General features: G+C 37.4%; 2 protein-coding genes across 4 annotated transcripts in view; one reads left to right on the forward strand and one right to left on the reverse strand.

Moving 5' to 3' along the window:
• The first annotated feature begins 685 nt into the window (after nucleotides 1–685).
• On the forward strand, nucleotides 686–3529 carry LOC149933258 (transmembrane protein 192). The gene is made up of 6 exons (XM_090156249.1): nucleotides 686–973; nucleotides 1058–1285; nucleotides 1350–1572; nucleotides 1637–1801; nucleotides 1869–2098; nucleotides 3440–3529. The coding sequence occupies exons 2-5, from the start codon at nucleotides 1181–1183 to the stop codon at nucleotides 2087–2089; spliced, it is 714 nt and encodes a 237-aa protein (XP_090012375.1). The 5' UTR covers nucleotides 686–973; nucleotides 1058–1180; the 3' UTR covers nucleotides 2090–2098; nucleotides 3440–3529.
• The window catches only part of pnt (ETS transcription factor pointed), a 48694-nt gene continuing 32415 nt past the window's right edge, over nucleotides 2267–18545 (reverse strand). For all 3 annotated transcript variants that reach the window (XM_090156244.1, XM_090156246.1, XM_090156245.1), the window contains 6 exons: nucleotides 14979–15095; nucleotides 10186–10386; nucleotides 8268–8471; nucleotides 5128–5385; nucleotides 4718–5056; nucleotides 2267–3750 (listed from right to left, as the gene is read on the reverse strand). In XM_090156244.1, coding sequence (XP_090012370.1) covers nucleotides 3410–3750; nucleotides 4718–5056; nucleotides 5128–5385; nucleotides 8268–8471; nucleotides 10186–10386; nucleotides 14979–15095 — 1460 coding nt within the window. In that variant the 3' untranslated portion in view covers nucleotides 2267–3409. The remainder of the gene's footprint in view (nucleotides 3751–4717; nucleotides 5057–5127; nucleotides 5386–8267; nucleotides 8472–10185; nucleotides 10387–14978; nucleotides 15096–18545) is intronic.

Here is an 18545-nt window from a genome sequence, read left to right on the forward strand (position 1 = left end):
GGGGAGGCGTTGGAATTCTATTCGAGTAATCCCTATTGTTTCCCAGATAAAAACGAGATTAAACCGAGTATTTCAAAAGAAATCGACGATAATAGACCTATATTTGATTATAAATAAAACCCCAAAAGTGATAGGAGCATCTGAATTTTTTCTAGATAATACACCAGTCTACTTGATATATTTGGGCGTAGTCAACAGACATTTACGTAAAATTGAATCGTTTTTAGCAAAAATCAATCGAACGTTTACGTAATTCCGGAAAAACATTGATAGACCGGTAACGACGAAATTCTCGCAGTCGAAAAAAGCCTCTATAATCCTAAAACAACAATTGATGCTTGACAACTCAAATACAAGTTCGGTAACTTCAGTATGCGCGAAATATTTCGCTGAGAAGATATTATAATTTATACAATAAGAAAGGATAATAATTTGTAGAGAGTTAAGGGATTTTAATTTCCTGTTTTATCTTACGTAGAAAATAAGATAGAACGAAAACGTAAACACTTACGGTCACTGGGGAAGTTCTGCGTCATAAGTTGTTATCGGAGAAAATACTCGCTCGGCTGGAAGACAGCTTCTCCTTCGACATTTGACTCAAATTGCCGGAAACACGTTTATATTTAATGGAAACACCCGTTCTAAAATGAAGTCTACCTTCTCGAGGCATCTTGGTGTTTAGATCTATGTTGTCCGACGGACCAAGAGAAGAACTTCACTGAAATATTTTGATTTCGTCAACGGATGATCCGGATATGCGTCATAGCGACCAACACGAGAAACGTCAAATTATACATATACCTTGAACCACGTGGTTTCAGCCAGTTGATGTTGCGTCATCCAAAGGTTTCCTAGCGACGTCGTCTGCTTCTCAGGATGAAGACAAATCCATTTGAGATTGAGAAGCCACCCCTTTTGTTTCATTTTTAATTTAAAGTCGATTAACTTACCAACAATGCTGAAACGTATTAAAGTATGGCGATTTCTTTAATTATTTACTACATTAATTTTCAGTCTATTCGTACTACATCTTTGTGTTCTTAATTTTAACGTTTAGCCTTAGAAGCCAAGGGTTACCAACTAGTAACTGTGTGTCACCTTGGTGTCACTGATCTTTTCAGCTGCAACTTCATTTATTGTTTTGAAATTGATTCATGAAATAATAACATATAATAGCATAATGGATGACGCTCCTCTGTTGTCATTTATCACCAGAGAACAACAGAAAAACACGAAAAAAATGCGCCCTCTTGTGATATTAGTTTCCTTGGAAATGCTGTTTTTGGTATTGAACATTTTAAAAATTGTGACGTTTCACTTGGAATTATAAAAATTACATTTATTTTCAGGTGGCCTTTCTTGTTATATCTTTTTCAATTCGAATTCAGAGTTCAATAAAAGAAGAGAAATACTTTGTTCTGGTTTATAGTCATATAGTATTTTGGGGCATTGCGATGATCTTTGAACGTGCTTTGAAATATTATCACAGGAAACTGCGTTTGTATGGCTATTTTGGTGTGCATAAAAAGACCAAAAAGTTTAATAAAACACTGGGTTACGTATTATCTGCTGGTAAATTAAAATTTAGATATTTGGTAAACTATTTTGATAATTTCAAAAGATATTTAACTACTAGGTAACTTGCTTCTTTTGACAATGACTACTGTTTTTGAGAATTACTGTACGACTGAGAAATGCAAAGATACCTTATTCGGAGGAGACTTTAAACGCAGCCCTTATATGATGACGATTTTTGTTTTGGAATTCCTCATTGCACAGCCACTATTAATTTGGTATTTGGGTAAGGAAAAATTGTAATATTAAACACATTTTGCTAGATTATTACATCGAAATGGTCAATTCTCTAGCAATAATCTACCAACTCATGAGGAGCAACATCCTGCCTGATATTTTGTACGAAGATAGAATCATAGGGTCACCTCAAAGTGCTGATCTTCTTCAAGAAGTTGGGAGCAGATTGGAAGGCGATGTAACTGAAGACTTACTTGAAAGACAAGCCAATTTTATTCAGTTTCTTCAAGAGCGTAATGCCGTCCTGGCCATGAAAATCCAAGAGAATCGTCAGTGATAAATCAAAGTAAATTTAATTATCATGTTTAGTTTTCTAATTATTTAAAAGATTCCATATTGAGAATCGCTAGTTTTATTTTATTTGCTTTTTGCTTCTTTAAGAGCTCAATAAATGCTATTACTTTTTATAGCAAAGTTCCAACAAAATTTTAATGACTTTTTATAACTATTTTAAAAACTACCATACATTTTTTTCACATTTTGAAAGCTGAAATTTGACTCATTTGGTCTTTTAAACATGACTTCATTCAAGAGAAATATATACTAACAAATTTTCAGAAAAGGTTTTTATATCAAAAAGATTGCATAATCAGTCATTAAAACATTTTAAACATTTGAATATTTCTAAAAAATACGGCTACTTCCATGAATATTTCGTAAAATGTAAGGCCACTCTTAAATCACTTAACTTCTTTTAAGGCACTGAAAATTTGTTTTATCTAAAATATTTGTCTGTCCTAAATTTATCTTTGAAGTAAAAATACTGAAATAGATAATACTATAGTAGAAAAAAATATTTTGTTTTACCCATCACTAAAGCTGTTGCGTTTCGTAACTTTTTCCTACGAATAACATTATTTAAAGCAACAATTTTTTTTTAACCTTTTTAAAAAGAAATTGATAAGTGTAAAATTTTTCTCGATAGACAAATGTTCTATTTACATAAAATGCTTTTTTTCATCATACTGTGTGCGGGTGTTTTAAAGTAAGATTAAAAACCTTTGGAGCACCCATATATTTTTTTTGAGAACAAACTTATAGCGTCAGCCAAAGGCCTTAGACACCAAAAGCACCCATATATAGAATATATGTGGTCAGCCTTATACTACAAATTTTTCTGCCATTTGTTTTTTCTTTGGAAGCAGAAAACACAATCTGCGTAAAAAGCGGAGATCAATCCCTTTTAGACAAAAATCTTTTCTTTTTTTCACAATATTTAAGATAAGATTAAACAAAAATGCATAATTAATATACGCGCGATTTGGAAAATATAAAAAAAAAAGTCTTTTATCACTCGGATGACAGGCTGAAATAATACAAAAGTAGGGATCACCGCATGCCATATCTGACCCAGCCAGGGTGCTGGTCATGTTTTTCCCAACATTTTTCTGTCACAGCTTCTGACCATAAGGGATAAATATTTATATAGGCTTGTTCTATTTTTGAAAATAGAGAGAACGTAGCCTACAATATCAAAAAGTTAAATCTTTTTTTGAGACACTTGTGACCAGATCGGAGAAATAAAAACGCGTTTTTCAACTTTTGTTCTCTGTAAAAATACTCGCTAGTAAAACCCTTAATAGTTATTTTAATTTAATTACTCGTCATCTTTCTTTTCTGGTTTGAGATCCACCATGGCGTGAAGTTCTTCCGGAGCAAAACCCAAGAGACTTTGGAGATCGCATACAAAACGGTAAACGTATCGTTTTCCCGCAGTTTTATGGATTATATTTTTGTCATAATAATAACGCAAACCGCGGCTAAGTTTCTCGTAGTTCATCTTAGGTTTATTTTTACGTATACCCCATCGCCGAGCCACTTCGTCGGGGTCTGTCAGTTTAAATTCCCAGCCATCGCCGGTCCAACTGATGAAACCTTGACATGTTTTATCCGTCAGTAACTCTAGCAAAAACTGCCATAATTGTATAGGGCCGCTTCCTAAAAATAAAAATAAAAAGGGTTAATACATTATACATTAAATAGGAAATATAGCATTAAGAGGAAAAGCATGCTTTCAAAAAATTCAAAAATAAATTCTGTTTTCAAAGATTTAACACTAAAAATTCGACATTTACATTACAATTTCAATAAAGATTTTATATTTGTAACTCAAGTTATTTTTTTTCGAATAATATTGGGCATTATCAGTTGTTTTTCTTGGTGGGTTACTTTACCCTTAGCACTGGTATGATGCAACTACACACATGTACAAGACCACTTAGCAACTACAGTATTTATTAGCGCGCCATCTACGACAGTTTTTCAAAACAAGTACTATTTAAATTTTGTAGAAACATGAGATAAATAGACTATAAATTCAAGGGTCACAGAATCATTTGAAAATTTTGGCCAAATTTCAAGTGGCCTCTCCTCAAGATAGCAGATCTGTCCAATCAAATTCTGAACACTAGTGCGATAAATTACTGTACATCAAATAATACTATGTCCCTTAAAGCATTTCTCTTTACTGATAGTAGATGGGGCGTCAGTCACTGCACTTGTGTGTACAGTATTACTGAAGTGGTGCAATCCATTAGTAAACTCACACAGAGAAGCTAACGCCAAGGTGTAGAAATGGAAATTAGGACTTATTAGCTTCCTAGAGTTTATAATCATCATATGTCTACAACGTCATCCGTACCCATTCAATCTAAAAACGTTTAGTGCCTCGTGGGGATTATTGAAATTGTTAAGTTTGAGCTTGACAAACGTATCATTCAAGATTTCAAACCAAATTAAAACGCAGAGCATTCTCATCAAGGCAGAAAGATTAGATTTATAAGCCATAAATACCCAATCCCGAGTGAATTAAAGGAAGAAATGAATGGCAGCGTTCAAAAACATTTTAAAACAATCAGGAAAGGTAGCTGCCAAAGGATAGCAAATTTGTTACGGCAAAACACACCCGAGTAACCTGCGAGAACGGCGGCTTGAATGACGGGTTTGCTGTCCAATCCGTGGTTGCCTCCCACCAGGGGACCGCCGACTCCACCGTGGTTTGGACCCATATGACCCATGGCAGGATGACCATCCCGACTCGTCAGGCCGGGAAAACCACCTTGTTGATGAAGAGAATGAGGCGAAGGATGGCTAGCGGACAGTCCGGGGTGAACTCCCATGTCCGAGTTCCACTGGTCATTCATCTGACTCGGAGGGACGGACGAAGGGACCGTCTGAAACGGAGGCTCGTAATGACCGGGGTTGAAATTGTCCACCATACCCATGTCGTGATGGCCGTAACGACCTGAAAAATACCAAAAAGTTAGATCTAAGTTCCAAACATCGTATTACGAATGAAGTGAAAGCAAAACCAACCGCGACTGAAGTTCTTGTCCGAATAATGAGGGTGATACTTGTTTTCGTGCGGTATGTTGATGGCGGATGAATTGGGGTAAAATTCGGGGCTACTGTCCATGTAGGCCGTATGGGCCGGCGGCGTGTCTAGGCCGTAGTCTTGGCCATCCTCGAAATGTTGGTTCATGCCCATTTCGTCGTGACTCAGTTCGTTGAGCGTATGCATGGACTCTGAGATGTGATTGTATCCGCCTCCGCCTCCCACTCCCGCGCCGCTGGCTAGAATTACCAACAGAGCACACTCGTTAGCAGCTAGAATGTTCAAGTCAACTTTCACCCTTTCAATAAAAACTACTTATTCAATAAAATTAAAAAAAAGAGCGGAGAAAGAGGGGAATTGGTTAAGCCAGAAGCTTATAATATTTTTATTACGAGAGAAGTAATATTTATTTTACCGAAACATTTTTCATGTATGTTTCAAACGTTTAACATAAGCATTTAGCAAGATAGGGAGATAGATTCTTCCTCAATAAGACACTTATAAACTTCGGGTAAGAGGTAAAAAACTCACGTCGAGCTAGAAACTCAATCTTGATATACACACGACGCGTTTTATCCTAAACATGATCTCTTTGTCGAAATCAGGCGATACATTTAGGCTTTAGTTAGGCGCGATTATCCGGAAAAAATGAATGAGAGACAAAAAGTCAAAAGTAGCTCAATGGAAGGTTCTATCATCTGGGAGCCTAATGTCAGCCTCCCGACGCGAAAGTATAAAAGCGTCAGCCCCCCCTCCAACTTCTTTCCCATCGCAACTTCCGTTTGGGACAGGTGAACCAGCTGCCGCCACTTGCTAACCGGCCGGAAGTTCCGCGGAGGCTGTATACCAGAGCCCGAAACTTGGTTTTTGGGAGTCAAAGATTCAGGGGGAACAAACCCGACATCGGACTGCCACCAAAATATAGCAGAACACTTCTTTTTTCGCGCGCTCCGGACGTTAGCCCTGAATGAACCCGTATAAGGCTCACCGACATTCGCTGGGAGAATCCCGAACGAAGAGAAGGTTTCCCCCTTTTGTCAACTTCCGTTTTTCGGCTATTTCGGGTCAGGGGGAGACGCGTTATTAATTCTAAAAGGGGTGTGTTTTTTCGAAATTATTAAATGGGAAGAGGTAGGCTTTTTAGAACCCGCGGGGGTTGATCGCTATCTTTCCCAAAACATTAAACACTTTTACAAAGTAGTTTGCCGATTCATGTCGCTACGTTTTCCAATTGACGTCGAAATCGTGTGGTCAATCGGTGTACGCGGGATATTACAATCGAGGGTGGCGCCTCTAATAGGGTCAATTGCAGGAAACCAATTTCCTCTTGGAAAACTGGATTTACCTTGTTAACATAAATTTACACTAAAAAAGTCACGTAAGGCGGTGCTGAGGAGACTTTATAATCGTGATATTGATTAACATTTTATATTTAGGGGGTTTTTGTTCTTAGCGGTACCCATCGCGGAGATCAATATTAAAAAATAAACCATTTCCGTTGCGTGATTATAGGGGAGCGATTTTAAGATATTCAATAATAAAATGAACGAGGAATTATTTTAAATATGAAATATTTTTAGCTGGCTATATCATTTAAAATCCATTTTTAGTATCAGCGGAAAATCTTCTATTCTTATTTGCTCTAAACACGTAGTTTAGGTTTTTTTTTAAATTAATTCAGTTTCAACCTTGGAAAATTAAAAATTAAAATATATAAATCCCTTTTAAGTATTACCACAAGTGAGTTATATATCTCTTAAGTGAGAAGTTTTTATCTACCAGTGTGACCATAGAATATTTTAAAATCCTTTAGAGGAATTATAGGAAATTTCTCAGTGAAATATAGAAAACTATAAGAAGAAAATTGGGAGAAAAAATAGGAAAAATTAATTATACAATAAAAAGGTTGTCAAAATTGTTTAAAGGTGATATAACATTCAAAATAAAGTTGATAACCGATAGAAAGAGTTGAAAGCTATCGCCGAACAGTGTTGGAAATAAGCATCTTTAAAAAGTAGGACCGTTTAATGACTTCTAAGGGTAAAATATCAACTATTTTAATTTCTTCAGACTTGGACTTAAAATATAGAATATTATAAGAAATTTAATGAAATTATAGGATTAACAAAAGGAAAGGCGTTAAATTAGAAGGAAAAAATAGTAACTGTTTTCACCCTGATCTACTTATCTTTCTAATGTTATTCGCTTGATATGTTGATTTTCTAATAATATTTGATCGGGAAAATATGGTTTAGCAATAGGTACTGGCCCAGATGATACTTATCTCGTAAGAGAGATGTATATAATAAACTTCTGATAATAAGTAGTTGAATCAACCGAATTGAGATGAACACGAGCAGGTTAAACTATAACCAGCCAAATTTGAAATCAATTATTTATTTGCCCAAACTAGCCTTTTAAGACTACAGTGTCAGAGCCATGTACTGGCGAACGCGATAAGATCAATACCTTTCTGGATATTAGTCTGTTTAGCAAATTATTTGCTTAGCAGACAAAAATCCAGAAGTTTATGATCTTCCGTCATCGGAAACAGCTAAATTTCGGCAAATAAATTATTATAGTGATTTTATAAAACTTTTAAACCTGGAAAATATGGACTAAAAAGTAAATAACCCTAGGCCGAACACACGCATTCTATACGTTATTTTGCTTCGTCGCCATTTTAAACGAACCCCAATTTTGTCTAGAAAAAAAAAAGAGTATCCTCGTGAAATTGTCGTACACAATAGAACAATTAAATTTGGTGTAAGAAATTAGTATTAATACGAGATCCAGCTAATAAGGGGAGAAAATAACTGAATCGAGAAGAGACTTCGAGATCACGTACGCTATCTTCACGCTCAGATAAATCGAGGGAAACCGAAAACTCTTCTCGTCGAAGAAACTTAAGACATAACCACCCCCACCCTTTTATATACCGCGATGTCTTCTCACTTTCGGAACTAATTATCCGAGAACGCGAGCCACCGCCAATAAAAATCCAGGACGACCAAGAAGTCTCTACCACGACTAGCAGATATTCCAGACGGTTTAGGTTCGAAATACGATCTTTCCCTACAAAATAGCGGCGTACTGGACGCCAATTGGTCTGAGAACTTACCATCGATAAAGGGTGGTTGACTTCCGTTGGAGGCCGGAGTACCAGGGCCCGTGCCAGCGCCGTTCATGACCTGAGTGGCTTTGGTCTCCGGCAACGGGTAGCCGGCCGAACCCTGTTGCATGAACTCATCAAAATCGGGGATGCAGACGAATTCGTACAGTTTGGAAGGCACGTTATCCAGTGACGCCCTTTCTTTCTCGGCATCTAGAACGACGTCAAATATATCACACACGGTTTACGCGATAGTCGAGAATTATCTCAACCATCGAGGGGATACAAAATGATTTCCTAACAGGCGCATTTTTAGCTAACTACAGAGTGACGCGATATTGAGAGACGGTTGCGGAGAACGCGAGCAGGTGTCAAGAAAAATCTGTCCCCGATTAATAGAGATATTTTTTTAAAATGGGAAGATGACTTTGTAGCGAGTCTTTAGAAAAAGGCAAAAAAACTGGACTATAATGGATACCTTCGACGAACGAGCGAGTATTAAGTTAGATGATAGAATCGGAGTAGCCATCTTCAACGAGGATGATAATTACGCGGGACGATTCTTAAAAAAAACCCGATGAAAAAGCGATTTGACGTTCTCGCGGGTTTATGAATGTTTGAATTAGGAGCGCTTAGAGTCGAAAGGAAGGACGTTGGTGGCAGGGGTCGGTTAAAAGGTATCCGCGAGACGGAAAAGGAAAAACACTTACACAGAACGGCGGGAAGGAAGAAGGGCTGCGGAGACGAAGAGAGCGGATCGACGCGGGAGGAAGGATGCTGGACCGGCGAAGGGGAATAATTATTATTCCCGCTACGAGGCCAAACGGACCGCTGACCGCCAGTCGGATGTTGTAGAGTTGCCAGGATGCGCGATGACTTTGCTACTGTCGCTATTAACTACGCGCCGACTGTCAACCCAAAAGATTCCCTTATTTCATCCTAATACGGATGGTGGAAAAATCTAATCCAACACCAGAGCTCCCAAAATAGCGCCAGCCTCCGAAAAAATCTTTCTAATGAAATTTGGGCGCCTGATTCGTATTACGGGATAACAGCGATTTTTTTGGTTGTAAGGGGGGGGGGGCGAACGGGGAGGGGAAGGTTGGACGTCAGTGGGTGGATGGGTGGGGTGTGTAGCGGAGAGCCCGCGTATCGGAGGGTGGCTAAAATCGAAACGAAAGGGGGGTGGTAGAACGGCCCGATCGACTCTCGTGGCATGTGCATGCATAAAATTACCATAGCTATAGTGACGAAACAAAAGAATGCCTGGGAAAAATATATTTTTTATGTATTATACGTAAAGGTATGGGGGGCTTCCCAGTCAAGCTTCGGATGGGACCCAGAAACGCTTGGATGCTCTCTGCAACTTCATCGCGGCAGGATACAAAATGAACAATCGACTACACTCTGGGGCTCCCCGACAGGGTTTAAATTCGCGAATACGCGACGCAACCTGGAATTATTACGCGTCGAATTTACCTTATCCCCGCCTTTAACGAAACTACCACCGTTCCGAGCACCTTACTCGATTTCGGACATAGTTCAACATGGCGGTATTACAAAAACGGTCTTTTTAAAGTAAATAACAAGCCCAATCCAATTTTATTACGAAATTGTTATTACCATGTCATAGCATAAGGTAGATAGGGAACTTTTTATATTAATAACATCCTAAAAACACGATATATGGTACAGGTGATTTCATTTTAGCGAAGTTGCAACCTCAAAAGGGGGACTACTATTCCGCGCGAAAGACCCTCTACCATCGAAATTGACAAATGAATTTGGAGATTTTTTTTGGAGAAAATACAGTAATTAGAAAGATACGGTTTAGAGTCAGGGCAGATGTTTACCGAATGAATTAAATACGACAAAGCCTCATATACGCTAAGATGGGTACGGACTATAGACGAGATAATTATAATACCTTTTTGTAGTATTTCGAGGTGCTCCCACAAGATGTCGCCCATAAAGGGAGGCGCCTGCGCCAGAAAGGTGTCTTTGCCTAAGGCGCACATGTCCTTGCCCTTCATCGAGAAATTCTGGAAATTGACTCCTTCCAAACTGAACTCTCGAATAGCCCAGTTCAACCAACGGGCCACGTCAAGTTCCGTCCATTGCCGCGGATCTACGAGAAATTTAGCACATTTTAAAAGAGCTGAAATTCGCTATCTTCTATAAAATTTTAAATTTTTTCCTTTATTAAGAATGCTAAAACCATTTTTAAATACAGTTTAAACGTCAAAAAAACAAAACGTTAATGGCTTTGTTCAGAAGCAGGTTTTTTTTTGATAAAATAATAAATCAAATTCTTTTGATTTTCATTCAAATAATTTCGTAGTTTTTCATTAATGAATAATTTGCCTTTATTAAGTAATGTAAACTAATATTTAAATTGATCACCTTAACTACATTTCATTTTCACGGATTATTAAACTTCGTAGTTGTATGAAATTTAGTTTGCTCCAAATTGGTGATTTACATAAAATATTTGCGGAAATTTAATATAAATTGCGTTTTAAATTCGGATTTAATCTTACATTATTCGAATTAAATTTGAATTTAAAGAATGTAAATTACATTTTCGGTAAATGGAATCAGTCAAAGATTTGAAGGTTACGTTTCTATTAGCTTAAAGCTGCCATAAAGTATTGAACGTAAAACCGAATGAGGAAATAAGGTGTTTTTTCTTAACTGGAAAATAGGCGCTAACTAAACGCGAGTGTTATGGGGATGGGGTGACCACGGTGGAATGGTCACGCGACGGATGTGGTGATTTCCGGTGGCGTTCGAAAACATCACCTATAGTCACCCAGCACGTTTGTAATGGCCGGTTTTTTTCGTAGCCATAATCCGTCCATTTTGGGTCACATTGCCGCGGGTTACAAAAGGGGTTGAAGACCACGAAAGAGCGGCCGCAGTCAAAATAGAACGGAAATTGCGTTAGCGTTTTCATTTGATCAAAATTGGAGTCGCCGTCAAAGGCGCCGAAATTTCGATATTTGTAGCTCCGATTGTTGTCGGTATAGATTGGCGAGCCTTTACGCGTTTAGGCAATATATATTTTGGATGGGAAATTCAGGAGATACGCATCCCTGCAGATTCCATAGCGGCATCATCCCTGGACCTTTTGTTCCCGGGGAGATCATCGACAAACGTATACTGGCCACAAAAAAAGAGAGGATGGTACTGGTAGTCAGCGTCGTTAAAATTCCTCATTTTTGTACTTTTTACGGGAAAAATTGTCCATTCATTATCGTATGCGTTGAATAATTTTGACGTATTTATTAAAACAAGGGAAGTTGGCAATTATAAGCGCTATACGCGAAGTTTCTTTGTGATTTATCATATAAATAAGCGAACAATTGCATTTTCTGTTCTCAGAACACTGATATTTCGCGTTCCATTTTTAACTCAGACAGGGTTGCTACAGTTTTTTCTCATGCAAATTCCCTGACTTTTTAAGGTTTTCCCTGACTATCTCCGGAGATCTTCCCTGACTTATATTGTGGAAAAATTTTGTATTTGTTTACCCTAAATTTTAGTAAAGCTTTCCTATTTACAACCGCAATTAAATTCCCCGATTTTTAGACCAATTCTTAAACTTCCCTGACTTTTCCCTGATTTTTAGACCCATATACAAATTCCCTGACTATTCCAGGAATTCCAGGTACCATGACAACCCCGCAGTAGGGATGCACTGATATATCGGTATCGTTTACGCCGATATTGGCCGATACTAAAAATATTTTCAAGAAAAACTTTTAAATATAAGAAAATTATCGATTAACTAATGATAATATTTTATTTGATTGGCCGCGCCACGTACGCCAGACTTCAGAAGCTAGATCATACTTTTTTTAGACAGGGAGTTACGAGTGTATACAAAACAAAAGCAATTTGTGATAGAAAATATGTATCACGTAAAATGAAAAGAAACACTCGGATATGCTCTTGCAAACTGCTTTAAATGAAAAATTAGACTAAAATGGTATGACTGTTAACTAAACAGTCTTTTACAATGATTTTATCATAAACATTACTGTTACTATAGATAACTTTGTTGATAAAGTCATAAGTGGTAATGCCACTTATGATAAAGCCGATATTATCGGCCACAAATAGCCGATATATCGACTTTTTACCCATATTGGTGCATCCCTATACTAAGCCGTGCCATCTGACAGGGATCTGGGTGTGGTCAATGGAATTTAGAATTAGAGGGCTTCGATGAGGCTACAGTAGGGACACACAGGAATTACAAGGAAATTACAAGCCTACGCCTACAAGAATAGTTTAGCCTTCGATACTATCAATTCTAACATAGGAAATTGGTATGCCAGAGATCTCATATTTGACAGTTCGTTGTAATAGTTTTCAAAGCAATAATTCGTTTAACGTCACCCACCATTTCACCATTGAGAATAAATAGAGTTGTAAGACGGAAAATTACCTACGCTTTTTTTCCGGAAAACTTTCCGTATTTTTCCGAAAAAAAGAAAAAGGTTTTCGATCCATAATTAGCCAAATATTGTTCGCAAATTTAAATTTCGCGGCATTTTCGCCTCATTTTTCTCTAGAATAAAACCCTTAATATATATGTTTAATTTTTTTATTTTCCGATTGGCGGAAAAGTTTCTGGATATTTTTCCGGAAAATTAACCAATCTAAGAATAACAGGGCCCCCACTCAAATCTTCAATTTTTTATAGGAAAAATAGGATTATATTTCTAAAAATATAGGACTTTTTTTAACAAAATTATAGGATTTTATAGGACTATGTATGCTATTTAATTTACTAACTTTATGCATTTAAAAACAAAATCTATATTTAGAGAAATAAATCTTTGATTTTCCATTAAAAAATAGAAACTATTTACCCATGGCATTTTATCACAAAATATACTAGTAGCTAAACATGTTAACAATAACAAAAGTATAGACTAGAATGACTTGGTATAGGAATTTATCCTATAGCTAAAATAGCAATTTAACTACTGAGTGGTTGGATTTGAAATGAGCAAAATATGAAAATTATAGGATTTTATAGGACTTTTGGGGGATTTGGCTAAAAATATAGGATGTTATAGGACATTTTTGAAAATATAGGATTTTATAGGAATTATAGGACCTCTAGGGGCCCTGGAATAAATATTCCACACGAATTCACAAACTAGCGCTCAGAGGCCACTATTAGGATGTATTGGAGTTCCACACCAAATACCCAAGGTTGTATTCCCTATAATATATTTTAAGCAATGCAGCTAACACGGATAATAAATTCATTGGTAAAGAGAGTATGCTAACTACGACGTGTTATTTCCGTAACTAGCGCCAATCATTCCCCGATCTGAGATTCCTTGATACGCCATAAGACATGGAAGCTGTAGTCCAAGCTGGGTTGGCCCTTTTTTAGAAATCAAATCAATTTTTTGGATTTTTATACAATTAATTTATAATTATAATTAAAGGATATTTAACTTTTTTCAGTTAGCTAATCTCGAATGAAATGAAATCCTAATTAAATTTATTTAATACTATAATAAAAATAATAATCATCTAAGCTAATACCCAAGGCACCACCTTAGGCCTAAGTCATCAAGCGACTTTTGAAGCCATTAATTCAGGTGGCCGGGTTACAATGCGTAGGATGATGGGGGCAATCCCTTCATGCCACGCGCGCCAACAGCTCCCTACACTAACTATTACCGTTAACCTCTACAAGTTTTTATGGAAGGGGAAACCGAAGAGCTCTGAGGAAAACCCCTTTAACCTCTTGCTGCGAGGTGAAAGTGCTAACCACTCCGCCACCCCACTCCTATATATTTCAGTTAGTTTAGTTTGCTCAGATTTGATATGAATTTTAATATGCCTATTTTAAGAACCTATTTTTTACATATAGTATTCCTCCATTGAAATACATTGTGTGATTTAAATCAATTTTAAAAAAACTTTATTTAAATCAGCCAACCCCGAGGTAAAATGGTTCAAGGTAGTGTTGTAAGTCGGAAAATTTTTCGCGGAAAATATCCCGCTCAGAAAGTTTTCCGGAAATTTTTTTTTTTTTTTTTAGAAGCTCGTTATGAGCGATTGTGACGGGTGGGACAATACAGTCCGCTCGTCCATTTGATTAATCAGGTGCGAGATATGTGTTACGGCCACGCCAACGGGGGGATACTTGGGGATAGGGTGGGGACACCCGTGGCGGAAGTATGACAACCACCCGTTGGGGGATTAGTGGTCGTCCTCACACGGCCTTCCACAAACTCTGCCTCCCGGACGCCTGGGATTACAGGAGTGAGCCACTACTCCCGGCTCCGAAAAAAATTAATAACAGTTTTCAGTCCATGATTAGTCTAATATTGTTTGCAAATTTAAATCAAGCGGCTTTTTCGCCTCTGAAATAAAATTAAACATCTAGACTAGTTTAAACTGATTAACCATGCAACACTATTAATGTTTTGTAGTATGTTTACTGATATTAGACATTTTATATCGATAAAAAGTTATAAACATTAAAAATCCTTGAAAAGTAATTTCAGTTTCAATTTTTTATTTTTCCGATTTCCGGAAATTTTTCCGCATTTTATTTTTCCAGAAAATTAACCACACTAGTACAATGAGTTTATTTTCAATAGAATGAAATTTATGTCAAATTTCAAAAAGTAAGAATTTGAGTGTTTAAGCCCTTTTAAACGGTGAACTATCGGGGTGACGTACCTTTGGGAATGTTCAATTGTTCTCTCTCTTTTTCCCAGCTACTGAAACTGGCCGTCAGAGCCTGGGTCATCTTCTGATTGGTCCCTGGAGTCAGGGGCGGTACCTGAGTAGGGAGATCTGAAACGACAAATAACGAAACAAGGACATTTAATACAGCGTCACCATTTATCGGCGTGTGGCAAATAAATTTTGTCATTTCGCCCGTCGTTATATTAGCGCGTTCCGAAACGACGGGGAAGGCGGTTACGATTGAGCCTAATCGATTATTAATAGAGGGAGAAATTATTTGTTCCACCGCTCGCTTTTTTTCGCGCTTCGAAGCCGAAAAATAATGCCTCTTCACTGCCATTATATTCGTCATCAACGACCAGGTTGCCAGGCGGAAAATATCGACTAAACCCCCCCCCCCCGCGTAGTAAATCGAAAATTATTGAAAAATAAAAGCGTTCGAGGTCCAGGTTAGCGATAAGGAAATTTTTACAAATTAATTGTTTAAAGGGATATTGGAACGGGGGCAAATCACGGCCTGGGTGGGGGGCAATGTCATGTGGACTTATGCTGAATCACGAGACCAGGAAAGCGTATCATCGAGTTATAAAGATTCAATTTTTTACGCAAACTTAAACACGTAACGGCGAAATGAAAAGGATCTTTTTTACGGTTTCTTTTATTTTCGTTCTCCGCCCCCCCCCCCTCGTGCTCCACACCCCCCTGCCATTCTGTTCTCTCCACCGCCTTCTCTTTGATTCCACTCCCAATGATTTAACACAGGGATTTGTAGATGGATTATTAAATAGGATCGGTCTTTCGAATCTCTTTGACGAATGCCGACGTCTCGGAGTGAACCATATTTGCCTACTTCGCGCAATGTAGAGACCCCCCTTTCCCGTTATAGCTCCCCCCCTCCCCAAACCGAGCTGATAAAATAAGTAGTCGCGTAAATTCAATATATTTAACGTTAGGCATACATTAGTTCCAAAACCTGGTAACTCGACTTAAGTGAAATTACTTCCTTGGCGTTTTTTAGAGAAAAAATTTCAACCTTTATTTATAATAAAAATATTAAAAATAGCGCTATAGGAATCTACAGTTTTCAACTTAGGTCGACCACATTTGGTATACTATCTCAATGGACCCTGACTGTGATTTTCGACGGTTACGGTCGGAAAAACCACTTAAATTAATTGAATTAATTTAATAATTAGGTATATCCGCTATATACAAGATACTACACTTTGATCTTAGCCAAGAGATCGAGTTAGTAGTAATCGATATTTTAATATTTTTAAAAAGCAAAGTGAAATACTATATTTTAAAACCTTGGGTTGAAAATTTACTAATCCACAATCCCAGATTTTCTTTACCATTAACTATGTGGAAAATCCTTACAAAAATCCTAAATCCGTAGCCTAAAATCTCAATTTCCGACCCCTATAACTTAAATCATGTTTTGTTCAAATACACTTTTTTTTGAGATACCTGATTTTGGACTTTAGGTAGCGGACATAATGAAAAACTTCTAGAGCAGATTTTATTAGTTCCTACAAGGTTTTGAAACGAGGCCGGTGGCGCCATCCAGCCCGCGCGTGAGCAACTACAAATTTCCGGATACCCAATTTCCTGGGATCAAATAAATGGGCAATTTCCAAACGTGATATTTCGTAAAACCTCGTTTCATCACAGTCAGCCCAGACGTGTAAAAATTTGTTTACGCATATAGGAGTAGTCGTAAAAAAACGATCGTAGGCGCCTTACATTGTATTACGTTATGGCGGAAAAATCATTTTCGTGTAAATACGGAAAATATTCACGTTTGCTCGTGATAACGGAATTTCGTTCGGGGTACCTCGGGGCGTCAACTCGCGCCATTTATTCGTACGCCAGCCAACCTTAAATACCGAAGGACAATATTTGATTTTCCTACTTTCCCGTTTTTGAAGGAACCGCTGTTCTAACGCGTAGGTATATTGCATTTTCCATTCTGGGGAGTGTGACCTGGTCGACGGAATGGTAAACACGGGCGGAATTGGAACGAGCAGGAATTCCCCGAGCCGGACGACATGACTCTTCCCTAGTAACCTCCGCTTTTAGACAAAGCACGCCACCCACGCTAAACATCGAAAATGTTGGCGCGACTATCTTGACGAATCAAACGCTTTACGTCCACCGTGACTCATTCTCAGAGTGGCTCGTATAACATTACAAGCCGAAGTCTTGTTGATAATAAAATATATTTCCGATTTCGTAGTGAGCGTATTTCGTGTCAATTAACAAGTGTCAAGATAAGATAGAGAACGAAAAATGTATCTAGTTCGCCGTTTTGCGTCCGTGGCGAGATTTTCAAGAATTCCATTTCAGAACTACGAATGGAAGTTGTTTACGAAATAGGTTCTCTTCGAATCGAGACAAATCAGGGTTGCCACAGTGTTTTCACCATCAAATTCCCTGACTTTTCCATGTTTTCCCTGACCATCTAAGGAGATTTTCCCTGACTTACTTTAGGCCAAGATTTTTTGTAATTTTTAACCTATATTTTAGTAAAAGTTTCCTATTTGCAACTGAAATTAAATTCCCTGACATTTCCCTGATTTTTAGACTAATGTTTTTAAATTCGGAAATTCCCTGACTTTCTCTGATTTTTAGACTAATGTTTTTAAATTCGGAAATTCCCTGACTTTCTCTGATTTTTAGACTAATGTTTTTAAATTCGGAAATTCCCTGACTTTCTCTGATTTTTAGACTAATGTTTTTAAATTCGGAAATTCCCTGACTTTCTCTGATTTTTAGACTAATGTTTTTAAATTCGGAAATTCCCTGACATTTCCCTGATTTTTAGACTAATGTTTTTAAATTCGGAAATTCCCTGACATTTCCCTGATTTTTAGACTAATGTTTTTAAATTCGGAAATTCCCTGACTTTCTCTGATTTTTAGACTAATGTTTTTAAATTCGGAAATTCCCTGACTTTCTCTGATTTTTAGACTAATGTTTTTAAATTCGGAAATTCCCTGACTTTCTCTGATTTTTAGACTAATGTTTTTAAATTCGGAAATTCCCTGACTTTCTCTGATTTTTAGACTAATGTTTTTAAATTCGGAAATTCCCTGACTTTCTCTGATTTTTATACCCATATTCAAATTCCCTGACTTTTCCAGGAATTCCAGGTACCGTGGCAACCCTGCGAATTACAAAGCGACGGGGGTAATTTTAGTCGTAACATCGTTAACTTTGACCTTAAATACGTAAAATAAAATATTTTCGGGAATTATCAATTGGTCTGTTTTTATTAAATGGTAAATTTCGTTCAAATCGATCCAGTTCGTGGCGTAGACAAAAGTTAGGTTGGAACCCTTCGAAACTTCGATTGCTCAACCCATTTTGAAACTCTGTAATTTCACCGAAACAATTTTAGGACCGGAACGCAATCTACCACTTTAAAGTTTACTTTAGAGAAAGACAGTATGTCGGACGAGTTATTAATAAAACATATTCATTGACTGAACATGGTAAACTCTGATCCGAAACATTTACGGTCTCCTCGATATGTTCATGTGATGTTAAATCGAT

The sequence above is a fragment of the Leiobunum rupestre genome, chromosome 8 (genome assembly GCF_980474605.1).
Source record: "Leiobunum rupestre chromosome 8, qqLeiRupe1.1.hap1, whole genome shotgun sequence".
Taxonomy (NCBI): Eukaryota; Metazoa; Arthropoda; class Arachnida; order Opiliones; family Sclerosomatidae; genus Leiobunum; species Leiobunum rupestre.